At 44.6% G+C, this 27,324-nt stretch overlaps 1 protein-coding gene across 2 annotated transcripts; it reads right to left on the bottom strand.

The window, feature by feature from the left end:
- Positions 1 to 1,143: 1,143 nt before the first annotated feature.
- si:ch211-236d3.4 (protein FAM107B) lies at positions 1,144 to 26,300 on the bottom strand. Of its 2 annotated transcripts, XM_012841237.3 has the most exons (5): positions 26,122 to 26,300; positions 12,815 to 12,875; positions 7,085 to 7,313; positions 3,352 to 3,502; positions 1,144 to 2,985 (listed from the first exon to the last, which is right to left on the bottom strand). In XM_012841237.3, exons 1-5 carry the CDS (start codon positions 26,143 to 26,145, stop codon positions 2,866 to 2,868), a joined length of 585 nt encoding a protein of 194 aa, XP_012696691.2. In that variant the 5' UTR covers positions 26,146 to 26,300; the 3' UTR covers positions 1,144 to 2,865. The 2 variants fall into 2 exon arrangements, with proteins under 2 accessions (XP_012696691.2, XP_012696692.2); XM_012841238.3 differs by lacking the exons at positions 12,815 to 12,875; positions 26,122 to 26,300 and adding an exon at positions 11,488 to 11,706.
- Positions 26,301 to 27,324: the final 1,024 nt, after the last annotated feature.

Raw genomic sequence — 27,324 nt, 5'->3', positions numbered from 1 at the left:
CCACCTCCCTTCTCCATCATCCCCCCTAATGGACAGACGGAGCCACAGGGAGCACTCTTATTTCTATAGCCTTTAGACTCAGGTATGCATGGGCCGGCCCGATAAGGGGGGAACACTTTAAAGATGGAAGCAGAGATTCCATATATTAGCCCAGGTGGTGAAGGGAACGTACTCTGCCAGTAGGGATTTGGAAAAGCAGAGGGGGCAATTAACCGGCGCTTTTGTTTAGCCCATGTGAGGCCAGCGGGAGACAGGGCTTCTTGTTCAGAGGCACAAGTAACTCGGTTAAATGTGTGAAAGCTTAGGAGCCTGTGAAAAACTACAGCTCCCGCTCTGGCTTTATGTTGTTTGTCTGATGTGTTTTGGCCATTTTTGAAGAAAAAAAAACAACCTCAGTCTTTCCTCTCTATGGACATCTTTTTCATCTCTTAAGCTGCCGTCCAGGTCAGCTACCATTCAGTTCAGGTTCACCTGCAGGTGCGCCACAAACAATTAGCCTCCTGTTTACCCGAGCACAACAAATCGGATCCTGAAGATTCATGGGGATTATACAGATTGGAGGGTTGATAGTGCATGTTTTTGGACAAAAGGCCCTGGGATGCCCTATATCGTATTACAGATTTAAATGCCTGCCGTAATTAAGACTCTATCAAGATGTCAGGTTAAGTCAAGGATGGTGACCATCCATAGTAACTCTGGCATGAGTAAAACACTATCCACCAATTTGTCTATATTTACATCGTAGGACCAGGGAGGTTGGAAAATATTTGAGTAGCTTCTATTCCTTTTGATAAGCTGTTGGAAATTTTTATTTCAAGTCATGGGTTTGTAAAATTCCGCAGGAAGTACTATTGGTTCCTGGGTCTTTGGCCTTAGAAGAGGGTGGCTGGCTCTTTCTAAATGGACCCAATAGAGAAGCTGAACTTGATATCTCATTGTAGACTCGCTGGTGCATGACGGCGGAACGTAACATTTGAGCCACAGCGAGAGCCGCTGCCGAGGACAGAGAAGAGACAGCCCCAAAGGAAGGTCATCTGTTTTGTAAGTTAACGCCAGGTTAGTCTGGTCCTCTGCGGTATTCGGTCAGAATATAAATGCATGTTACATTGCCTCACCCACAAAAACAAACTCAACGATACTGAGTAGAGTTAATGTTTTATTATTGTAGAAAGTATTACATTCTTTTCCTCTTTTCATTTTCACAGACATATTGTGATGTTAAACACTGTACATTTAAGTGTGAATTGATTAGATATTTGATTTGACACACAAATAATCCCAAAAACCCCCAAAATAAAATAGGAACAAAGGAAGAAATATCTACAACATGATCAAAATGTTCAAAATAATGCAAGTACACTGTTTGACATCAAGTGGCTTGAGGACAATTTAAAGGCAAAAATAACACTCTATCAAAACAAAACGGGGTGCCCAGAACACCTTGAAAAAAGTACAGTTTTCTTTAGTGTACAAAGGATCTGACCGGTCCTACCGAAACTGTGATACGATAAAGTTAGGATGGTATATCTTATAAAAATCAGTGATACGTAATTTCACTTAAATGATTAGTACAATTTACAATCCTAAAGTTCCCACTGAGTCCTTTTTTGTCTTGTAGAAAACTGCCTTGACCACTGACTTTAATCGTCATACAAACCTAAATAGTTTGAGATGGCTAGAGAAAAATGTATCTTTTGAAATTCAACACATTGATTTTGACGCTGAAGCACTGCAACCAGTGACTGTGGCCTGTATGCCTCAATCAGCTTTGTACGCCACTGCTCTGCACAGCGGTGAAGGCACTGAAGGGGAGAGAGGTGCACTGAAGTAGTCTCACCTCACTCTCACGCACCTGACCTGGGATCTGGGACTACATACACCCACTATATCATGATTGTGCAATGGCAAATAACTATTCCAGGGCGTGTTTACAAATGATGAAAAATGATGATATTTGCGTTCCTTTCAGAAGGAGAGAGAGTGTATTTTATCTTTATTTCTGTGACTCTAAAAAGTGACTTGTGCCGATTGTATCTGGTGAGGAAAAGGTAGCATTTTAGGTAGTCTCTCTTTCAATGCGTCTTCTTTAGGGTATTTGGCAGCTGTGAAATTAACAGTCCTCGCACTGTGCATGGTTTGATGATAACACTGTTTTATGTCTCCTGATTACTTGCTATCAAAGGCTGTGGCCACACTGTTTGCAACAGCTGGCATACATTAAACAATGAAGTGCCTTAATACCAAGACATCAGGAAATATTTCTGGGTCATTGCGGATACGTCTGTCACATTCAGAGAACAGGTTCATTCCTCCTACAGCAAGATATAAAATCTCCACACATTGACCTAACTCTTTCAGATTCGCTGAATTATCAATAATCATTTTACACTTCTTTACTGCAAAAAAAAACCAACATAGAAATAGCACTGCCAAGTGTTTTACGCAGGAGGTTTACACTGAACATTCTGGTCTTCCATCACTGTTAGAACGTAGGACATATGTAGGACATATCGTGTTCATTGTTTCTTTCTCCACTTCGGCTCCTTTCTGTTGGTTTAGTCAGACTGAGAAAAGGTCTATGAAGAATGGCAGATTTGGCCTCACCCATCCCAGCCCATACAGCCCTGTGTGTGTGATGCCAAAGGCACTGGGGGGGAGGGGGGGGGGGGGGCATGGCCAGCCATGCCAGGCCGGTACTGTACAGCATCTCTTGTGTGGCGCCAGCCGCACACAAACATACACACACACACACACACACACACGTGCATTTGTGTCCATTCACACGAGCAGAACAGAACACACACGTGGCCTCCTCCTGCGCTCCTCTCGCAGGCTCAGGCTCTCGGACTCGTGGCTCAAGTGTCTTTACACCTCCTTCTCCTCCGTGTTCAGGAATGACGTCCTCCTCAAGTTCTCCTTCACCTTGATGAATTCCGGTGCATTCTTTGACCCGGCTTCCTGCTGTTCTTCCTGTTCGCGCTCCAGCTGCAGCACAAACAGACGCGTTTTACCAAACAGCACAGTGGGCTGACAACCCATAATTTTGTAGGACTACAATCCAGATCTTCCTTAACCATCTTACAATCAAAGTATAATAACACCATGCAGTTTTCAGACTTTGCCAATTACACAAGGTATTGAGGCATAATTCATTTAAAGATGTTTTGCTTCAACATCAAACAAGACAATGTGAACTATTCTGCGGCTGTTGCAGAGCTAAATATTGACAGGGAGTGATGTTGTAGTATTGGTCACAGTGACACACTTAAGCCTGGAGCAGTGCTAAAGTGCTATTCCCCAGAGCAGGCCTTTGAGTGTTAAATGTGCTAGAAGAGTGGAGACTTTTCACACCTCCTCCAGCTCGCGCCTCCTCTTGAGAAGCTCCTGCTCCAGCGGGGAGACCTTCTTCCTGGCCTCCTCCTCCTGCTTCCGCTGCTTGATCATTTGTTCCCTCTTCCTCTGCTCCAGGACGCGCTGCAGCTCTGGCTTGGTCTCCACCCCCCTATGTGTGTGTGTGTGTGTGTGTGTGTGTGTGTGTGTGTGTGTGTGTGTGTGTGTGAGAGAGAGTAAGAGAAAGACAGAGAGAGAGAGAGAGAGACAGAGAGAGAGAGAAAAATCAGCACAGCAGAGTTTATGTCTCTCCATGCTCTTTTACTTTCCAGCAGAGGGCCCTCTTGTTACACCAAAGGACAAAATCTCGCCCAGCACTGTTGTGGATGAGGCCATCCAATAAGAGATCTAAGATCTTAGTAAATACTACATATCTTCAAAAGATATGTCTTATGTTAAAGATTAAGTCTGTCGTTTAACGTTTTACAAGACATGCTGATATGATTGCTAATGCTACTATTAACTTCTATAGTCTCGGGGATAGGTATACAAATACTAGGTTAAAGAATGTTGCACTTTAGCTTGCCTGGCATGGAGTTTCTATTCTGCTTAGGGGGATTGTTATCATGACAACCATGATGGTAAGCACACAGCAGAAGTATGCACATGTGATGTGAGGTGAAGACTCGATCTTAATTGAATGACCCACATGCTTCTTGTCAGTGACAAGGCTTGGCACGGAGATCCCCTCCGCTTGACAGTTCATTGTCCTTAATACACGTAATAACCGCTAGCTATTACTGGGGGAGCCATACCCAAAACCCAGCCTCTGTTATGCCAACAGCTGCTATGCGGAGTGTCAGTCTGACGATAACAGGTTAAAAAGCGCTGAAATCCCAATTGCTGCTCCCCCCCCCCCCCCCTCCTTTGCTGTTGCACACATACGCTTAAACTGTCCACACTGTGCCTCTCTTGACGATTCCTAATTAAATTAAGCGACTGTCTCATCCCACCTTGGGGAGGTGGTAGTCACGGGTCCTCGAAGGTGAGAAACTCGGGGAGTGTTGGGCTGCGGAATGCTCAATTAGCGCCGGCGCTCATTTAGGCCGTGTCCCTCAAACTGACTAGACGGCGCGCCAGCAACAAACAAACAAGGTGGCAATTAATGAGGAGACACGGAGTGCATCAGCCTCCCCCTGAGCAAACACTGCCATCTAAAAACACTTTAAACAGGTAGAGGAATGTCAATAGCCTGCCAGCTAAACATCCTGCAGATTGCTAATATTGACTCCCCCTCCTTACCAACCTTCCTGAATGGATCTATGGGAAGGATCTTATTTCTTCCATTGTAAAGGACGTTGACATTTGACCAGGTTTTGTGTTGTCTGTTTGTGTTGTCTGTTATCTTTATGTTTTCACTCCACTCCTCTTCGCATTCTGTCTCTCAGTCCCTTCTCTCACCCAGGCTCATCTCAAACACCAGTGTCACTCAAAGAGCCTTTTAGAGAGGCCTTATCTTTTGAGTAGCAGTGACTGAGGACAGGGCGCAGCTCAGTTTGTGACCCAGTTCCTGCTTTCACATCTCTTCAGCTTATCTGGGCTTCGTCCCTGTCAGGGGTTAGCCTGAATGGCCCAGCTCTGATTAACACTCTTCAGCCAACTCTCAGAGAATACCCCCACCTTCACTAAAAAACACACACACACACACACACACACACACACACACACACACACACACACACACACACACACACACCTACACACACACACAAAAACACACACACACACACACACACACACACACACACACACACGCACGCACGCACACACACACACACACACACACACACACACACAGACCCTTACTCCCACCCCCTGCGGTGCCATGCCAGCCTTGGTGCCAGCGTGCCCCAGCAGATACCTGCTTAATTGCGAGCGTGGCTCCCTGCCAGCCCAGTCTGCTGCACCTCAGATTCAGTGCCCGCAGCCGAGCAGAATGAGCTCCCTCACCTCCCAGCACTTGGCAGAGGAATCATCAGATACATGCCCGACCGGCGCGGCACGGCACTGCCGGTTTATTTTCAGATATAGTCACCCGGGGCAAGGTTTTATCGTCTGCAAGTGGATCGATAGAGGAACTACATTATGTGGGTTTTAAAACCAACGGGGCCCCAAATTTCGGAACACTCGAGCATGGCTGTTTTAAACTCCATTTTACGACGTTATGCTTGGTGGCAGTAACATTTGCATACAGAAATGGGAGCCGACATGTGTGTGATCAGAGATGGTGGTGTAGTAATGGTTTAGTTTGGTCAGCTTAAGCAGAACAGGGCATTCTCTTGTCACTGATTATAGAGTGCACACAAACAATGGCATGTTGATGTGTAAAGAAAACCCTGATAGGGATAGCGCATACGTTTATGTACGTGCATATATGTATGTGCATGGATATGAAATGGATGTGAATATGCACACATGCGTGTGTTTAGGTGTGTGTGCATGTCCGTTTGTGTGTGTGTGTGTGTGTGTGTGTGTGTGTGTGTGTGACTGTGGGTGTGTGACTGTGGGTGAGTGTGTGTATTTGGAGAGCTTCTCTGGCGCTTCCTTAAGGCCCATACTCCTTCCTTAGCTCACTATGCACAGGCAGCGGAGGAGAGGGCAGGGGGGGATAAAGGAGCTTCTGTAGTCGTCTCTAAGGGCCTTGAGTTCCCGCTGTCCTTGACTGGGGGCTCGGCTCGGGTGCTCAAGCTGAAGGGATTTGCCCAAACATTTCAGAGTGAGGGTGGTGGTGGTGGTGGTGGTGGTGGTGGTGGCGGTGGGGTTAGGAGAGGGTGGTGCATTTTAGTGGGCTGTTACCTAGCAACAACAGTACACCAGTAAGAGGGCTAATTTAGAGAGCCGTGGAAGGGCACTGGTAATGCATAATGGAGAGTGTACTTGAGCTCTTTTTAATGTTAAGGTTTCTACTCTTGGTTTTACACATGTAGCAGGGGTGATATTTGGATCAGTTAGTCAAAATGATGCTTCTCCTGTGAGTCACCTACTCATCACATGGCGTGTGTTCCCATAAAAACTGCACCCCCTTAGCACTCAAGGCGTTCTAAGGCCCCTAGGTAACCCATTTCCTTCATTCCAGATCTACTTCACCCTGCCCTGCTGTGTTTTACATTTCCTTTTTTCCGTCTCTCCAGCTGTGCATTCCGCTGACTACACCTGGATTCTGGCCACAGGAAGTGCTCTGGCTGTTAAGGCTAACATCATAAAGTAAGCCCCTGCTAGGGTAATGGTGGAATGGACATCAGGCCTAGCGGCAGGTTGCCCCTAAGAGCCTGTTTGAGAGGTTTTGCAGGGGATTGTCCTGTGCTGCACACGTTACCCACCATTTCCTTTTCATAACACCCATCTCAGCCCCATGTATGTGGATGATGTCATGTTTTCTTATCAAGCGGTAACATTATTTGTCAGGCTGCCTCTCTTCTGCCACGCAGTCTTACATAACCGGAAAAATGTATTTTATGACGTTTAATCTGGGATCTGTGTTTGCGCCGTATCATCGAAGGGTATTAAACCAACCTATCACCCATCACACAGCATCGAGTATGACTTACGGCCTGGCCGCCCTCTATCTCGCTGACCTTCTGTGAGGGATGAGGTTTTATATATATATATATATGTGCCTAAATGTGTTCATGGCGGATGAAAGCGGGGTGGTGGTGGGGGGGTGTAAAAAGCATGTCAGGGTGTGAACTCCTACCGTTTCTGGTTCAGGAGCAACTCCCTGTGGAGCTCCTGGTGGCTTTTAGAGGCTTTCACTGGATTAACGAGCTTTTTGGGCTTGATGAGATCATCGTCCTCTTCCATGTAATCCGGCTGAGCCGCGTAGCTGGCCACTGGAGGGAGATCTCGGCGCGGGTAGCCGCAAGGGTCCCTCTGAGCCGGCTCCGGTTGGGGAGACTCCCATTGCAGGTCTGCATAGGCAGAGGCTAGACAACAGACAGGCAGAGATAGAAAGAGAGAGAGAGAGAGAGAGAGAGAGAGAGAGATTATTAAATTACATGTCTCTGGTCAGTTGTGTCTTCTGAACAGCAGGTAGAGAAACCCCTCGAAAACGATCATTCAATTTTGTGTAAAGTCCATGAGGCTTGTCGATAAAGAGCCCATATTCCACAATTCCATATTCCATATGCCCTATTCCACAATGCAAGCTCCTCATATTTGCAGTTATAGGTAACCAAGCAGAAGAATGGTGGGTGATTCACTGAACCACTTGAGTTTATTTATATTAGATACACCCCACAGAAATTCTTTGACTGCCTCAGCCCCCCCCCCCCCCCCCCCCGTCTGTTGACTCTGGCAATTCCATAACCTCCACACTGCCATGGGCGGTGCAGCTGACACACCCTCCTTTCATTAGCAGTGTGTTGCCTTCATAAGCACTTCTGCGGTGTTAGTATGTGGGGCCTGGCCATTGACTGGGCCCTGGCCCTGCTCTGAGTGGCAGCTCCCAGGTCCCTCACCTCTATTGACAGGAGCTTAGAGGGGACCCGATCCTGGGGAGATGCTGGAAAAAGATCAGGTGTCATATGCCAAGACTGAACAATGACAGGCTTTCTCACAAGGAACCAAAGTCATCTGAGCTCTTCAATATTAGAAAGGCACCTCAGCTGTCACAGGACCTCCCTATCAGTGCAGCAGAGATTGGAACTAATGTGTGATTTCTGAGAATCATTGATGAACAGCCTTGAATATTGCTCAGTGCCAGGGTATCAAATCCGAAATAGACATAAAATGACATGCAAACCTTTTTCTGTTTCAGCCAGATTAAATCTGAGACATGATGCAGTAGTTAATAAAAGGGCGATGCCATCAAAATCCATTGTTTGTTGGCCCTAACAGCTGAAAGTCTGACTGACCAAAATTAGGAGTAAGAGGAGGTGTGGTGGTGCAGTTCCAGCTTTGGCATCTGGCAGCCAATGGAGGACATTAAACAAGTGGCCTTCCAGGGCTATATTTCTTTCCTACTGATTGAATCACAGCACATTTTAAGAAAAGCTCAGTCAGGCCATGGGCAACTTCTACACGACAGCGACACAAAAGATCTTGCCGCAGAAATATATGTAACACAGAGGTGACCACGAAGAACAACTGCACATGAATAAGGACCTGAACACAGATACAGGCAAGAGTAATTTCTTCAGATTCAGCTAAAGCTTGAGTGATCTTGAGATGCACTGCAGGACCATAATTAATCATCAAAGATGTGCAGCTTATCACTCCACAGAAGGACCACATAGGGGACTGTATGCGGGGGTGACCATGAAGGAGTAGAGATGTGTGGCTTCAGCACTTCCAGTCAAATGTAATTACAGTAGCCAGCAAAAGGGCTCTCCACGGGTTACTAAGGAACTGATGTCTGAAAGCAGCTTACATCACAATGTATGTGTGTGTGTTTGTGTGTGTGTGAGAGAGAGAGAGAGAGAGAGAGTGTGTGTTGTTCATGTCTTTGTCCAAACAGTAAGTCAAGCTGTGAATGGCCACTGAATAGACAGGCAATTTTGTTTTATGAACACACACATACTGTTCATCTGTGTGTTGACAGTAAAATAGGTGTATGAGGAGGCTGGAGGCAGGTGTGTGCATGGTTGTGTCCCTCCATCTTTCCTTTAAGTAGCAGACACAGGATGTGGGGACTGCGTCCTTGCTTATGCCAGGATTTAATACAAATTGATCAGATCAGACATCGGCCATAGCCTCATAGGGAATGCAGGAAACCGGATCTGCTTGACAAATGTTCATCTGCTGTGCTGACCTACCATCTATGTTCCCATTGATTTTATATCTATGACACGGACACAGTGCAACCACAAAGAGCTTTGTGTGTCTGCTCAGAAAGTGAATATCACCCATACTCAGTGGCCCACTGCTTTTCCACTGCATTACTTATGACCTTCGCTCTCCTTTACTGTGTGTGTGCAAACATCTTTCCTTTACTGCAGCTAAGGTCTAGTCAAGGTGAGGCAGCAATTTATTCAATCCATCAGAATGTATGAAACTATGTACATATTATATCTGTGAATAAAAATTGCAAAGTGACATTTGGGTTTGCAAATACTGTCTTGAATGGATGGGTACATCCAGGATTACATTAGCATTGAAATATGGTAAGTCAGTTTAAATGGAGGATGTACAGGAAATCCAAAGCAATTATGAATATGTTTGATTGAAAAAAAAGGAGCAATTAATGGTTCAAACACACTGTGTGAGGAGGTATTTTATCAGTCTCTATTGTAGGTTTGAAAAACAAATGAGTTAACATGCAAACCGGACCGTCCTTGTGGGGTTTGCACTGGTGAAATACATCACATACGAATGCAGCAAAGGGTGGAATGATGTCATATCTGTCCTGTCGGATGAACAGCACGTCAACAAGCTTCTTTTTTTTTTTTTTTTTTTTGGCTCTTGTTATCTATAAACAGAGCACTAACGGTTGCTATGGTGCTGTCATCTTTAGTTGAGGATGCCCAGAACTGACTGCCTCCCATGGGGTTGGGAGGGGAACGGGGGGAGGGGGAAGGGGAGGGGGGGGACTCTTTTCCCATAATAGTCTCTGAAGACTGACCCCCAATTCACCATGAAGTTCAGTCTCGGTCTTTATCATGCAAAAGCACCAATCAGCCCCTCTAAAAAGACCCCTGTGCTGCAACGAACTACGTGCTGACAGGCGTGAAAAGGGGAAACATAAATTTCAATAGTATGTGGCTCTGTCTCTTAGATTGTTCAGGGGTTATGAGATATTTTTTTTTTTGCACTGCTTCATGCATTGTGGGGTTGGGGAAAGTGGATAAATAATAGCGCTATGTACAGAACATTTGGTTCATGCATGTGTGTGTGTGTGTATGTGTGTGTGTGTGTGTGTGTGTGTTTGTGTGTGTGTGTGAGAGATAATACAAATACAGCTAGATACTTGCATCCACTCCCTGATAACTGTTCAAACATGCTCAGTACACATGGCCACTGATGCGGTCTTCTCTGCCCTGATTTTGTTCATGGACTTCAGGTATTGCCACTAGGACCGACCAGTGAAATAGTGGGGTAAACATGGCAGATAAGATTCACAGAATGTAAAGCCTGAGGTGAAATGTGTTAAATTTCTCTTTTCCCCTGTTGGTTGAGGTCTGGCCAGAGATACTCCTACAATAACAGTATTTTTGAACACACCAGTAATATTATATAATGCCCTCTCAGAGAGAATACAATATAGTGTGCTAGCAGCTAAATGACAGACAGACGGAACTCAGAAGATGAAAGGCCCACTTCTCACCTCGTCGACTTCATGTTCAAAGCTAAATGGCTCTCTAGTGTTTTTAGAGGATCACTAAAATGCCCTGAGGTCATGTGGCTGTTAAAAGTTTTGGGTTGTGAGCACTTCAGTGTGTAACTACATGACACACAAGCCCAGATCACTCTCCCTCTCCTTTATTCTTTCAAGTCTGTTTTTTTTTTTGCAGGATTGATTTAGAGATCTGGTTTGGGGGATCCACAACATCCATGACCTCAGCTCATCTGTGTATGGGTGAGGACCATGACTAAGGCCTCTGCTGGAACTGAATAGATGCTTTTGCTCCCCCTTGGGTGATGTGCACGATCACTTTGTGTGCCGGCCGCCACACCCTATGCCAGATCACCCCCAAGTCACTCGTACAGTCCCTAACACTAGCATGGGGAGCAGGCATCACAGCTAGCCTTCCTCCACTGCTCCAAACAGGCCAGCACAGACTCACAGAGCCACCTCACTGATTAACCCAGCTTTAGCACAGAGAGAGAGAGAAGAGCAAACATTTAGCCATGTTTGCACTGTGGCATGTGTAAGTTAGTGCAAGCAAAGTACAATGTCCATCTGTCAATATGTACTCCATCATACTCAGCACAGACACTGAAAACCTCCAAGCCTTCAAGACAAAAAAAATCTCTGTATGACAAGTCACAGCCTTTGCGATGGAAATAAGCTTTTAGTGTGTGGTACAGCCACAATAAACCAGCTAGTTATATTACATAACACATCAGTCATCATAAAAAAGCCACTTCTCACAGTGGTTTAAAATATGTTAGGAAGCATCACTAACCTCGCTGAGAGCAGTAATGGTGTTTCCTTCTTACCTGACTTGACCAGCACTTCTCTGGGCCTCCCTGGTTGTCCTTCTGGAAAGAGACTGTGGCTGTGGGTGACTCTCTGAGCCATGTGTGTGTGTGTGTGTGTTGTGTAGGTGTGTGTCTGCGCGTCCCTGCTCCAACTGTCAGTGCTGGGTCCCTGCTCTGGGACTTTACATGGCTCTGCAGGGGCTGGTCAGAGGCTGTGCCGCAAAAAACTTCACTCCACACACACACATACACACACACGCAGGCACACACACATGTCTCCCTGCCCTCGCTAGTGTAAACAGTCACATGACCTTCTGGCACTCCACAGCCCCGCCTCTTCTTCTCTCCCTAACCTCCTACCCTCCCTCTCTCTTTCCTACTCTCTCTCCCTCCCTCTCTCTCTCAGTGTTTCTCAGTCTTGAGCGAGCTCACAGATTCACGGGGGTCTTTTTGCAGTCAGGATTAGTGAAGTGCTTAAGCTCCCTCTCCTAATGCCTATATTAACCGTCTGTCAGCCGAGTGTTTTTATCTTAGGGCGATGGCTGCCGTACCGAGGCGTAACTTGAACAGCAGAGTTTTCACATGCCCCTACCCTCCCTGAAATTAAGAGAAAACCTTCTCATGCTGTCCTTATCTACACAATGGCACGACAGCATCTAGACATGCAGACATTATTATTTGACAGTGTCAACATTTCGTTAGTATGTTCATATCATACGTTTCTTATCATTCTCTGGAGGTGGCTAAAGCTTTGGTGTAACTCTGATGTGGAAAATGTATATGACTGTGAATAGTTACATTAAAAAAAACTACCAGGCACATTAGCGTGTCAAAAAAAGCAACAAATGTATATTGTAATGTAGATGCTTGGGGTGTGCGTCAGTTTTAAGCTTTATGGATTTATTTCTGTCACGATCTTGAAAGTGACAGGGAGGACAGTCTAAAAAAGTGTAATAAGTGTAATGTTAGTCCACTGAACACATGTGCTGACCTGTAAGCGTTAGCACAGGAGCATTTCGTTTTTCTCTGTCGGACATCCCAGCCTTGCCCGTTTGCCCTGATAATAATTCATGAGTTTTCCAACCGGATGCTTGGAGACCTTTTGTTAGATTCAGACTCATTAAAAAAGATCTACACCCAGTCAGCACCACGTAACATCAACATAACAGCATGTGTGAGGTGACCATGAGTATTTCACAGTGAGCTATGGTAAGTCAGCACACCAGGTCAATTACTTGCTTGAATAGAGGAGGGACTGGCAACACCATTGTGATTCACAGGAGCTGCTCTGTGCTGCCTGAAACCCGCATTGTTCTCTAAGGTTGAAACATGAGAGCGGTCTTACCTTTGCCATTCAGGTGTTTTCCGTTTTTCACACACTGTGGCTCAATACTGTAGGCTTTCTTCTGCCAAAGCAGGTGGGGTGGTGATGTTGGTGAGGAAGAGGGAGGTGGAGAGAAGAGAGGAGAGGAAAGTTAAAGAAGTCAGTGCATTATGGAAGCCTGGTGCATGTGCATCATTTATGTGTCTGGTTTATCTTCAACCAGGCTATGCTGCTTCTTACACTCATTTTAATACTTTTAAAAAGACATGACTGCTCTTTGATTCACAGAGCTAGCAAGACTACCCCCCCCCCCACCCCCCTGTGCTGTTGGAGAGACGTAAAAAAAAAACACTGACAGAACCATTCCTCCATCCCATTCACGCCATGCTGGGTCTGATGCCCCTCACGTCTTCTCACCCTCCTCCTCCAAGACCACAGAGCCCCTCTTCCCTTCCCCAGCCCAAGGGCTGAAAACACAGGCACTTCACAGGGCTGAGGCAAATCCCAGGCAGCCCCCTTTGAGATGTACTCATGGCTGACTGAAAGGATATTGTGTTGTCGTGTACGGTTGCTAGGAGAGGCCTTCTCAGGCTTGATGCGGCGACAAGGCCCTCACTGTCCTCCTTCCCCCCTTCAGCATTACTAATGGGTGGGGTGGGGGTGGGGATGGTGGTGGTGGTGGGTGAAGTGGGGGGATTCCTGTTAATCCACTGGTGGGACATGAGGTGAATTCTGTTTTTGGACATGGGTGGAGGAGAGGGTGGGGGTGGGCTGCGATGAGGACATAAGGCGTGCTGAATGAATGATGAATGATTTTTTTTTCCTCTCCGGGCGCTGCAGTCTCAGTGTGTCAGTGTGCGTGGAGACGGCTCGTTCCCAGGACACTCCCATCTCAAAAACGTTGTAAATGTGCAATTAGTGAACGCATGAATAATGCATGACATCAGTTGGAAAAGTACATGACTTCATGACACCCTCAGTCACATATTGCATTCCCTTTCCACCGAGGAGGAGCAGAATCCATAATTGTTGGAAAAATCCACCGGGCCTTTAGTTAGTTTTACGTTTCAGAGGAATGAATTAGTGTTGCACTAATTTTCAACACAAGCCTGTGTTTCCACGCCCAATTGGATATAGGACGGTTCTAAGCTGTATTATGATCAACGGGTGCCTGCTAAGACGGAGTAAGAAGAAAAGCCTGCGCTAATAACAATGGAGTCAAGTTGAAATGAGCTTAGCAGGAATAAGAGTCTATCCATATTTAGTTCAGTTCTTTAGCATTTCAGTATGCAGTCATATGAGACAATGCCTGTTATGTCTTAAGCAGAGAGGAACTGAGTTTCAGAAAAGGATCTGACTATGAAGTATTTACTTATTCCTCAGCACTTGTAATGGTATAGTATAGATGACCATTCCTGCCCCACAGCCGTTAGTTCCAAAACATCTCTATCATGATCATTCAATAAGGAGAACATTATAATTTCATATGTCAAACATCATTGGCTTTGGTAATTAATAACCAAACCTCTGCAGTCTCATGGGTATCTAGCAGGCCATGGTCAAATCAATCTGGCAACCCACTATGGTCCTGCTCTCAGTAACCTGGGTCAGGAAACAACATTACTCTCCCAGGTAATCCGGATGTTTCAGTCCCCCATCTCATGTATTCAGTTACTAACAGCAGTCATTGGACCTCCTCAGTCCTGGCCCCTGTTTTTGAGTTCCCTTCATCTTTTATTAACCTGCACTAGGAGAGAGAGAGAGAGAGAGAGAGAGAAGGAGAGAGAGAGAAGGAGAGAGGGAGAGAGAGAGAGAGCCCTCATGCGCTTCCAGGGTGATATTGTAGCCATGATAAGTTGTGGACAAAAAGGTTTTTTAAAGATTTTCATCCTGGTGCGCCACTCCTGTTTCAGGATGCAAGGGCTTGGGTTTCCCAGACAACACAAACAATTAGCAGGGGCCAGTGACAGGACGCGCTTAACTAGGCCAATCATACCGGAGCTCAGAGAAAACCAAGAAATATCCTTGCTTTTAAAGGCACATTAGGTCAATACAGGAATTCGAAATGGAATTTGATGTGTTGAAATCGATAAAAAATGCAAAAAAAATATTCAAATCCAATCAGTTCTGAGATCTGCGTGTCAAATCTGAAAGATGGTTAAAGAAATGCATCCCTGGGGCTTCTGTTGACAGCTCTGCGTGTGTAGAGACACTTGCTCTGAAGTCCGTCGTCCCCGCCGGCCATTTTGGGCTTTAATATCCATCCAAGTCATTTAAGAGCCCCACGAGGGGTGTTTTAAGTGAGTGCTGCGATGGGGACCCCTGATGGGATGAAAGAGCATGGAGGGGAAAGGGGGGTGGGGGGGAGCTGGAAGCAGCTCTTGGGGGCCTGCCATTAAACCTGTACTGGGACCTCTTGTACAACACCGCTGGCGTGTACAAACAACCGCACTGCGGTCCCTAATGGCACTGCCTGTTTGTCTATACGGCGAGCCAGGACTGACGCCGGCCACCAGATGCCCAGATGCCCAGCACATCTGTGCCCTCCCCAGCACCGCAGATCTCAGTCCGAGTGGCCTGCCAGTGGCCTGCTCCACAGCAGCAGGTCAACACAGCGGCCGCTAATCTTGGCATGGGAAAGAGATGTAAATGTATGAAAAACACATACACAACCCCCCCCCCCCCCCCCCCCCCGTCCTCCCTTCTCTTCCCCCCGTCCCCCGTCCTCCCTTCCCTTCCCCAAGGGAAGTATGAAATGGAGTCTGTCTATCCGGGGTAAGTTTTACAGATGTTCGAGGTTTCTGTGATAGGGTGGGAGAAATCTTGTAAAACTGCAAATTGTGTTCTCTCTCTGGCAACAGGTTTTAGACGAATAGTGTGTGTTTGTGTGTGTGTGTGTGTGTGAGAGACGGTTTATATAACAGGTCAGCCTAATCTTTTTTTCTTTCACTGTCCATTCTTAAGCTTTCATGTCTGTAAATCCCAGTTGTGCTCTTTGTTCTGTGTGGGCTGTGGCAGACCTCTTGATTTCTGAGATCAAAGTTCTGTACACACACATGCACACACACACACACACACACACACACACACACACACACACACACACACACACACACACACACACACACACACACACACATACACACACACACATAAGTCTTTTTGTTTTTATGATAAATGAATTGATATGCACCACGTTTCCATGTATTTGGATTTGCAGACTATCCCTGTTTTCTCTTTAATTTATAGATTTGAGTTTTTCTAGAGACAATCCCTATGTTTCGGCATCTACACAATATTCTTTAGTTAATGCAGATTTTAATCTAGCTCTGCCATCTAGTGGAGCAGAAAGAGACTGTTAGCTGGTTTGATAAAGGTGGATTACTCAAGCATGATTCATTACAACTAATGATCAAAGTTCCATCTGTCAGACCCCAGCTAAATCTCATTAATTACAGATTGATTACCTATCCGTTTTAGATACTGCATAAAGCCACATCTACCAGCTCTATCTGCCTAATTTACTTCAGGAGTAAATCATTTGTAAGTGAGTAAGTAAATGTCCAGACTAGCCATTTGCATATTCCAAATAAAAAAAGGGTAATAATTCATATATATAATGTTATTTCAAATAACAAATTATGTGTTTGGTGTTTAGGTGAGAGAATCTCCTCAGACAATTCAGGAACAGGTAAAAAATCATCAGTCCTTCATCAGTCATCGTTTGAAGAGAGAGAGAGAGAGGACTGTACCCGGGCCTGTGGCTGTGGCAGTTGGAAGGGCACTGCCAGGTCTCAGGTGCCTCAGAGATGATCCCCAACATTTCAGATTAACCCACATGTTAGATTAGGAGAGGCCAAGCAAAGGGACATGTCTATACATTTGTGTCACTGTGTCACTTCAAGTTCCCCCCTCATGGGTGGCACTTATGCCATCCACAAGCTTTCATAGTTGCAACTGATGTGAGAGCAGGCCAATGTCTGTCTTTGGAACACCACTACATGCTACTACAGGCTTTATTACAGCCAGACTAACCATGTGCCCATCTCCCCTGTTGGTTTCATAAATCACACTACATACATTTGTATGTACATGACACAGTTTCACTTCTCCATTCTCTCTATGATCAAACTGAATGAAACCAGAACACATCATTGCCTTGTAATATTTAATGACTCCCTGTATGACTTAATAAAGTTGGTGTCATTAACAGTCAATTATCCCCAAAAAAGACGAACAAAGGAATCATTGTGCATGTAATTGCTATGGTGTTGTTGCCTCAGTAATAACCCTTCACTGGACAGATAAACCCCTTGTGTCTGAAACTGTAAATTCATTACTGATGATGTTGCAATGAGGGGCTAATTATCTGTAGGAGCCTCCCTCATATGAAGTATTAGCAATTCAGGCAGGATTACTGTAGCTTTGCAGCCTCACACATAACACATTTCCCACAGAAAATTGATTGTTTTGTCTAATGTATTAATTTTACAGTCTGGGAAAGATAATTATAGAGCATAATCATAATGTCCAGGGGCGCAGATGGTGGTGTGTGTGTGTGTGTGTGTGTGTGGGGGGGGGTGTCACAGTAGAAAAAAATCTATGTTTGACAGTTCATAATTGAATATCAAGTCTGCAGTGTTGTACTTTATCTTCAATGAACGGAGCAACACCAATCAGAGAAATTCCGTGAAAATAGGTGTTTTATTGGCTGACAGGTGTCTGTCAGTTTTTCCATTGACAGTGCACAGGTAAAATGGGCAGTCAGCCCCCCCACCCCCCCAAACACACGCACACTTTCCTATATTGGTAGATTCCTATATCTAGCTGTCTGAAAAAGTCTGACTCTATAGACATAAGGGATAATGAGCTGAGACGTGTGGCACATGCTTTATTCATGTTTTATCCTAAAAGGGAAAATGTCCGCTCACCCTGGAAGTCTGTCTCTGGGAAAGTTAGAAAAGTGCCACAAAAACATTGGGGAACATTGGGCCTCATTCTCGAACGCAGTTAAGAAGAATTTAAGAAGGAATTTCTTCTGAATTGGATTTCGGAAAACATTTGGCATTCATGAAAGTTTTCTCATCTGGGATTTGTTCTGAACTTCAGAAGACTTTCCGAACTCGAAATAGCAGTCGTAACTCGGCCAGAGTTTTCTCAAATGCGATTCCTAAAAAAACCCCCGTGGGCCATCTTGTGGTTTTTTGAGGAATCGCATTTAAGAAAACTCTCCGTGTTAGAAGTGTTAATGAATTTGTGAGAAATCATTGGTGATTGCGTTCACATCAACTACCAGAGCAGGGGTGTCCCTGTCTACCTTTAATAAGCTTTTGAAGACCCAACTCTTCAGAGAGCACCTCCCTTCCTAACTGGCACTTCGACTAGTGCTTAACTTGCACTTACAGCAGTTACATTCCTGCACTTCGTTTTTATTTTCTATTTCGTTTTTCTATTTCTTATGTAAAGTAGTATTTATTGTTACACTAGGTCTCTATTGCTCGTAGCTTGACTGTTCTCTCCCTTGTACGTCGCTTTGGACAAAAGCGTCTGCTAAATGACCAAATGTAAATGTGAATGTACACGAACACTGCAAATGTAAGTGAATAAATAAATAAGCACTAAACTCAATCACGTTGATATAGCTATAGTGGAATAGAATGGACACATCTACATCCTGCAACGGTCCACCTCTGCACCGTTGAAGTTAGAACTGCGTTTACTCGACGCCGGTGCTCGCCTTCCGCTTTGACATGACTCGTTTACGAGTTGCTTTCGTGTAGATTCGGTCAATTCCGACTGCACAAGTCACTACGGTTGCGTGCCCTTATAAGGAGCTGGCGGGGCGTGTATGTATGAAAATTCAGGAGCACGAGAACGCGCTTTCAATTTAAGAAAACTCTTCCGGTGGAGCACAGCTCAGAACACTTCTGCTGTGTAGGAACACATTTTCAAGCGTTCATGAATTTGTCGGATGTCTTCTTCTTACGTTGTTTTTCCGAAGCCCGTAAGAAACATTTCAGAAGAAACTTCAGAAAATGTTCGAGAATGAGGCCCATTGACTGCAGATTAAGTGCTTGTAATGTCGTTTTAAAACCCTATGTTAACTGGCTGATTAAAGAACAATTATACAGTGGCCCCAATAAGTGGTTTATGGGTTCCCTCAGCTCGATCTTTGGTAGGTTTTGGTTTGATCCCTGAAATAAGGTCTTTGATTAACATAAAGAGATTAAGAGATTTCCTGTGCTTGTTCTATGACATAGAATACACCAGTTAATATCCAACTCACGAATTTGGTAGCTTCCATATGCCTCAGAACAGAAAGCTGGTTGATAGTAAGTGGCTATATGAAACTACAATGGTTGTCACACAGTACCTAAGCTGCACGAGTATTTGGGGTAAATGTGACGGTTTGGAGTAGTTCCGTTTTAACGCTTTTTACTATTATTTACTGCATTTGTGCTTCAAAAATGTTATATGTGACTATTATTTGTGAAGACTACCTTTAGAAACAACCATTGTTGATATTGTAAGTGTCTAGACTTTTGCTGAGGGAACCCTATGGTGATGCTAACTTCCGGGTTGGCTTACAAAAACACGTCATTGCGAGGGCACTCTATGTAGAATCCTAATTTTACATACAGTGTAAACAACAATATTAAATAATAACACACAGTGTGCCAGTGAGCAACAACATCACAATGTGCATTTAGCACTTATGTTTGGCTAGCTAATAAGCTCTTTTTATTCCCACGGCCACACCATCCCATGTTTTGATGAACTAATAGTTGTTTTGAGCTCACAGTTAGCTAGCTAGTAGCAGCTTTGATTTAAGCATCATTACTACTATCATGGCATATTGTTTTAATATGTATTCAACCCACTGTAGCTAGCTACCCCTTTATCTTACACCCCTTTCCCCCCGGCGTTCAACCTTTTCAAAGTTTTGGGCCACACAAACAGAAACAATTCTCAAGAGCTATTTCTGAAGGGGACACAAACGATGCCATCACAAGTGCTGTTGCATTTGTATTAAATGCATAGAAGAAACCCTTATAACTGTTATATATACTAAATAATTGATTGGTGATTAACTTAAGGGTTAGCATGTTAGCAAGGGTTAGCAAGTAATTACATATGTATATATATATGTATATATGTATATATATGTGTATATATACTGGACTAATCTCTGAGTCTCCTTTCACAGCTTTATTTGGAAGCAGCCTGACCCTGAAGCAGCCTGACCCTGAAGTTATACAAAACAATGAAGTAACAGTGTTGATCATGTATGTTGACCAGTGTTGATCATGTAGGCCTGTGTTGACTCTTGTTTGCCCATGGCTTCATAAAAAGTGAGTATCCCGTCATGACTTTTTGAGTGTTAAACCAGTAGCCCAAATGACACAAAATGCCTCATCATCAAGCATATTTGTATAAACTAGTGCTGTCAAACGATTAAAATATTTAATCGCGATTAATCGCATTTATGTCATAGTTAACTCAAAATGAATCGCGATTAATCACAAATTTGTATCTATTCTAAATGTCCCTTCATCATTTTATTTTTATTTGAATGCCCTTATCAACATGGACAAGTGGATTGGCTTGCTTTATGCAAATGTTTTATTTTATTGAAAACCAACATTGCCAAACAGGGCTGTACAAAATAAAATTATAAAGTACACATTTCAGGTAAACAAGGACTCAGCCTATAGTGCAGTTAAACCATGGCTTAATATTTTCTTTTTTTCAAGTTTGCTGGGAACATAGCAGTCAGGCCTCCTATTTCAGAAACAATGAACCGTAATAGTTAGGTTACCAATAAAAGGTAAGCCTACTACTTCTTTGCTTTCAGCCAGCTTCCTGTTGACATTTTCAGACAACAGTGAAGCTCGCTTCTTTTGCACAACACAACTTTAATTTAGTAAACTTTCCATTCAGAAGCTTTTTATCATCCATTTCGCCGTATCGCGCTCACCATTCACTCAAACCGTAACGTTAGCCTACTACACAGTTTGTGAGGCCAAAAAGAACGTTCATCTAAAAAAATAAAAAATAAAAAATAATCGCGTTAATCTCGCGATAAAAAAATTAATAATAACGCGTTAAACTGACAGCACTAGTATAAACATACACAAACACACACACACACACACACACACACACACAATTCAAAAATCTCCCCTGAGCCCCTGATAATGGCCAATCACTGCTTTTACCTCCATGTGTTAGCCATTGGGAATTGGGGATTGGAGATTTTTTTGTCCCGAAATAATGAAATTATTCCTCAGTTCCTCAAAGATACAGTATCTAAAAATGTGAGTCCAGTCATGTGGTAATGACACAGGATCTTTGTGAAGTGTGACATTCTGTGGTAAGGAGATGCTTGCTTTCTTTTTATCTCCCTCTCTTCATGTTCTGGGCCTTTGTGGTGGATTATGCCACTGACTGAGCAGGTGACTGCTGCTGTGATCTTTTGCCAGGATACTCTATTTGACTCCTAATCACGACTGTGGGATTCCAGCCCAAACATCAGGATTAGGCATCTGTTCATCCACAACATTCTTGGAGATGAAATGAAAGTTTCTTTTGTTCAACATAAAAGATAACAATGTTATTTGTTTTTTTTTATATTCACTGGAGGACACATCAGTTCTTGTAGGGGCTTACTGCTTAACCTTTATGTAAACAAACCCTCAGCTTGAATGAGTGTGAAATACCTCAGCACTGTTGTTAGCATCTTTTCCCAAATTTAGCAATAGCTGTCAGTATGTTCACTCAACCATGCCGCCACTGAATAATAGACACAGGCAATTAACATTGGAAGTTTGCAATGTTAAATGTCTCGGGAAGCATGTGTTCGTATGGAAACAGAGGGGTGTGTTAGAGAACATCGTATCCTAATTGCACTTGCAAGAATACAAACACGGATCCTGAAATAACAGCTCCCTGCATGTTTCCGCGGCGCAATCAGGAAGGATGAGAGCGAGCAGAGCAAAGGTTTGTAGCACTGGAGGGATAACAGGTTTGCGTGCCATCTGTGCATCTCTGCTGCCGTTCATGACCAGGTGCACCAGGAGCTAGCTGTCTCGTTTCTCAAGTGGGAGAGAAAGCTAACAGAGCTTCTTCCTCTCTCGTGACTCCTTCACAGGCCTCCACCAGTTACTGGAGTGGATGTGTACACTGTTGGAAGGGATGGGTTGTGATATTTCGAATAGTCGTTACATGATACAAAATGGAATAGTTTATGTGACTTTATCTTCTTGTCTTAGAAAATATATTTTCCCTTGTTTTTATTTTTTACCTTAGGTGGTAGTGCACCTAAAAGTTGTTTGCTAACCACCAAAAGAAAACAAAAGAAGAAGAAAAATGCGTTACCACCAGGCACTGATAAAACATGTGTGGCGCTGTGAGATTAAATGCAAAGCCATCGACTACTACAGCTGCCAGAAAGTTCTGTGTGGAACTCCTTCAAAAAAAGAAAAAAAAACTGAAAACGAGGTGATTTAGTGGGCCACACAGCACGAACACGGCAGTCTCTTCTGCACAGCGGATATGAAATAGATAAAACGTCAAATTTGACAGGTGTGGTGTGTGCATGCAGGGTGAATGGGGGATTGTAAAATAATAGTCGTATAGTAGTGGAATAGTTCCCAGCGATCCTCCCTCCTAGCTAACACCAAAAAGAATAGACTGGATGCACTCTTCTCATGCCAGGTACCAGATAGGGTTTTGGATCTGAGATGGCGCCCAAGAAGACCAGACCCCAGACAAAGAATTGTGTGCTGTGCATGTCAGATGTTAACCAATATGGTGATAATACCTACGATTGTGTATTTGGAAGGCAAATATACAGCATTTCCAAACAGTTTCAAAGGTACATTTTAGTGTGTAACTAGTGATGGGAAGGAAAAAAAAGCTTTCTGTGAAGGTGCAGTAATCATGGTGCTGCTTCAAGGATGTGGCTCCGACTGGGGAGCTCTGACTGCCTTAATCGAGGCTTTGGTTCAGGCTCAATGGTTAGCACAACACAGCAGCCCTGCCCAGGCTCTGTTCTGATAGGCTTGCCTTTTGTCTGTGTTTAGGATCAAATAGTCTTACCGTACATCGGTATTGATCTAGCCAAGACCAGGAAGAGAATAAAAAGTATAAAGTATTTTGCAAATTGTAGAAATTAGTGAGAGAATACCGCTGTTGTCAAAACTAACAAAAAAAATGTAGATTGTAGCACCTGCAACTGTTCACTCTTGTATTTCTTTTTCTCAAATGAACCAACACACACACTCACACACACACACTAATGCAAAACTTGTCATGCCCCAGTGATCAGGGGTAGATGAATGAACTGGAGAGCTGAGTTGCTAAAGACAGACACCCCCTTATTTATTTACACAAAAGCTGGCACAAACCCCAGCCTCTGAAAATAAACCTCTGCAATTTAAAAAATGCCAGACAATGAAGCCATCAACATTTCCCGCTTTTGTATTTGTCTGAAGTGTCTAAACGAATTACTACAAGGGAATTCCATTTGAAGAAGGATGGCATAAACAGCATTGATTTTCAGCACTCTCTGTCCTCGCAGAAAATGTGCATTTTAGTCTTTATGATTACCTTGAGCATTACAAAAGTGAAAGCAACATAAAAGAGAGGGACCTTCAACATATCGAGTATTTGCACAAAATGACAAAAGGGCATTTCATGGATACATGCCTAGGCTACAGGCCATAAGCAGCATTCCTGACTATGAAGAGTATCTCGTTAGTTTACAAAATAGCGATAACTAAAGATGGATTAAGGGAACTAAAAAGTCTTTCAGTCTCTTTAGTCATTTTTATTTTTGGCCAGGAACCCGCGGTGAAACTGTGAATGACTCAAGATACTGCATGCAATCTTTGTAAATGCTGTGTATAATAACTCTCTGCCTAATGACTATCTCCCAATGACAAATCCATTGTCCAGATATGGGCCACTAACAGCGCTAAAAACTGCATTTCCATGCTTCACGAGTTCAGTTCCCTCGCAAGAGGTAGTAATTATTTTTAGCTTGACCGTTAGATCATTTAGAAAGGATTTTCTCTGATTGCCTTAATCTCCCTCAGTAGGTCTTTGGCACAGGAGGCCTCCAGTCGACGTTGCATTTAGCGGCAGGCAATCACATGAGCGTTTTCGAGCGGGCTTCTTGCACAGGGGGTAGCAGCATGCCTAAGCGCTGTGCACTGCAGTTGGATGCTGAGGGATTAAGGATTCAGCGAATTCAAATTCCCCGCAGTCACATGTATTAGTCCCCATAGCGTTTTGGAGTAGTTTCCTCGCATCTGCCTGGGCTCAACATCAGCTGGAAAGCGCATGTTAAACTAACCCTGCGATTCAGCCGAGGCCTAAGAGGCAACCTAGGGGGAAATGACTCATCATCAGCGAGTTCGCCCGCGTGGCTTGAGTAATTCATATGATCAATTCTTCTTAAATGAAATATGAGAAGGCCGTTCTGAAGAAGGTGTATTTATTCAAGGTTATTGCTCTTGCTCATTCTGCACACTTACAGACATGTACACTCCCACACTCCTTCAAACACACACACACAAACACACACACACACACACACACACACACACACACACACACACACACACACACACACACACACACACACTGTAGGTACAGTGCACATAATCACACACACACATACACACACACAAACAGAAAGAGAGACTTAAACAGACATAAAACAAATTCCTTTAGTAGATAGTTCTCCATAGCATGGACACACACACCAACATCAAAACACTGACTTATCTGTGAAACAGAAGATGACCAAAAGCTTGTGCCTAAAGGCTTCTCCCTCCATTCCCTTCCTTTGCCTGGCCCGTGTATGCGGGTGAAAGGCAGTTGTTATGCTATGTGGGCCAGTACCAGCACACTGAGGTCTGGTCTGGGGCATTCAGCTGGTGCCAAATGAGCCCGGAAGCTGGCACAGTGGATGAAATTACAGCTCTGACGTGCTCTGACATTTCCAGCACTCTCCAAGAGCCCTGGCTGGTGCTCTTTGCCCTACACTGCTTTGGCTCTGCGCTGGAATACTGAAGCACTCAAAGGCATGCCTATCTGTTAACCCCCGCCATACCTGCCCTGAAGACAAATTAGGACTCAGAGTAATCTTATCATACAAGCAAAAACAGAGGAGAGGTAGGTGAAGATACAGACAGACACACACACACACACACACACACACACACACACACACACACACACACACTCATAAACATACACATACGCACACACATACATTGAAAGAGATAGATGAATAGAAAGAAAAAAAGAAACAGAAAGATATGAGATATGAATTGTGGAAAGATTGAGGCTCTATAGGTGGCAGAAGGAGAGGAGAAGGTGACAGGAAGGCGACCTTAAGCAGATCTACCATATGGGGTTAAACGTAGGCAAACGGAGTGGAGGAGTGGAGTTGGGTGGGGTGGGGGATTGAGTTCAGTGACCAGGTGCTGTCAGGCTTATTGTTAGCCCATGCACAGTAACAGACTGCAGGCATATCTGAAGCTGAGGTTAATGCACACTGCCCCAGTGGAAAGGCAAATGTGAATTACACGTGTTCCCGAAATGCAATCTAAACTATTCAATAGATGCTGGGAAGGGTCTCGTGTGTCCCCTAATCCAACTACGACTCTAGAGTCAGCTGTCACTCCCACAGCTCTGCTCCACACACACCCTTGAAAGACACGTCCCACCCCATTGCTTAAATATTTGCGCCTATAGCCACTCGTGAACCCTGTAGGATACGGCTGGATTATTTAAAGAAAAGCAATGAGTTCACTGGTTAATGAGAAACTCCTCAAACATCTGAAGAATTTACTCTCACCCCTGTCTTTCTCAGCTTGCATCAGTTGTGTGCTTGTGTGAAAGTGAAACATTGAATGGCTGTCTCCCCCTACAATGGCAATGGCATGTTTTGAAGATTTTGCCAAATAAGACATCTCTGTTAAGTCATTGTGAAAATAAACATTTAATTCAGACCACCCAGACCAACCTCAATGAGTGTTATGTACATACAGCCATGTACTGTATCACCAAACACTGTATATTCTCAAGTACCATTAACAAAAGTAATCTCACAAACTAAACAGGAAAGTTTTGAGTTATTTGCAAGCCAACGTACGGGGTTTTAGACCTCAGTAGAAGACAAGCAAGAGAAAAAAGGGCTGGATGTCTTTCCGCCTTTTTTAAACCCTAAAACCCGAAACAACCACTAAGAGCAGGACAAAAAGCCATAGAGCTCTATGTGTAACATGTCATGTCAACCAAGGCAGCCCACTTACTTTCTTTCCATAAGACGCCCCCATGCTCTATGGCGCCACACACTCCTCTGCCTGCTCCTCGTCACCCCGTGAGGTGCCCTTCCGCTGGGTCCCAGTTTCCAGAGTTTTCTTCTATTCTTCTGTTCCCAAGGCTTTCCCAGATCCTCACTCTGTCCAGCCTGGTTAGCAGGAGGGGAGGGTGTGTGTGTCAGAGGTGTGGGTGGGTGGGTGGTGGGTTGAGCAGAGAGAGGGGGGGGGGGAGATCCTTCTCACACTCCCTGGCACCTTGACAGCGGAGAGAGAGATGGTCCGGAGGGGGGGCTCGCTCGCAGAGATATTTATAAACAAGACGAGCTGAGACAGGGTCCTCAGGGCGACAAGAGCAGCGCTGTCCACGCAGATGCCGGTGCACCTGAACTATGATGAGGTCATCTCACAAGCTGAAAGGCGCAGTGTCACAGAATCTGACATGGCGCTGGGTCAGTGCGCGTGGGAGATCAAGCCTTTGTGTGTGTGTGTGTGTGTGTGTGTGTGTGTGTGTGTGTGTATAGGTCTGAACGAAGGACAGAGAGACGTAATGAAAGAAAAAAAGAGGACTAGAGAAAGAAAGAAAGTGGGAGAATGACAGAAAGAGAGAGACAGAAGAGAACAGAGCGCAAGTGGTATCAAAGTGTGCACAAGGCAAAATCACCTATCCAAGTAAGACGCCACTCACCACCTGTTGCCAGCCTGTGCTCTTCTCTTAAAGGACTTACAGGCACCAGCGAGATTATGGTAATTGCCACTGACAGAGCTGGAAGCCTAAGATGGCTCGGCCACGGGGACAGCACAGCAAGTCATTGAATCACTGATCAGCTGAGAAGGCCAAAGTGCAACAGGACAGGGAGTGAGGAAGTGGTCCCTGGAACCTTTCTCCCCCCTACCATGCTAGTCCCCAGTGCTGTCTTTTTGAAGCAACGGCCCAGACATGACCTGCTACTCTTGTCAGCGAGCTGCCCATGCTCGAAGGGCCTGGCTGCTGGGATCAGCCGTCACTGATTGGACACGCTGTCCCCTGGGTGATGACATCAGAGAGGGGTCACTCTCAGAGTGTCCATGTGTTTCAGACAGCCTCTTAAAAGCTGCCGCAGGCCTTCCTCGTTTCAGCGTGCAACGCTGTTTGTTTACGCCTTTCGTCTTTCACGGAGTGCATCTTAGCTGCCACAGAGAGGCTTTTCACACCAA

Source organism: Clupea harengus, chromosome 5 (genome assembly GCF_900700415.2).
Source record: "Clupea harengus chromosome 5, Ch_v2.0.2, whole genome shotgun sequence".
Lineage (NCBI taxonomy): Eukaryota > Metazoa > Chordata > Actinopteri > Clupeiformes > Clupeidae > Clupea > Clupea harengus.
The sequence above is the reverse complement of the archived record's forward strand: the minus strand, read 5'-3'. Positions and strand labels throughout refer to the sequence as shown.

Excerpts from the sequence above, each read along its gene's own strand:
- si:ch211-236d3.4 (XM_012841237.3), bottom strand. The coding sequence starts at position 26,145 with ATGGGGGCGTCTTATGGAAAGAAA. Across the intron at positions 12,876-26,121 it reads GGGCGTCTTATGGAAAGAAA|AAGAAAGCCTACAGTATTGA; the intron begins GTAAGTGGGCTG and ends CTGCTTTGGCAG. Across the intron at positions 7,314-12,814 it reads AAAACACCTGAATGGCAAAG|CCTCTGCCTATGCAGACCTG; the intron begins GTAAGACCGCTC and ends TCTGTTGTCTAG.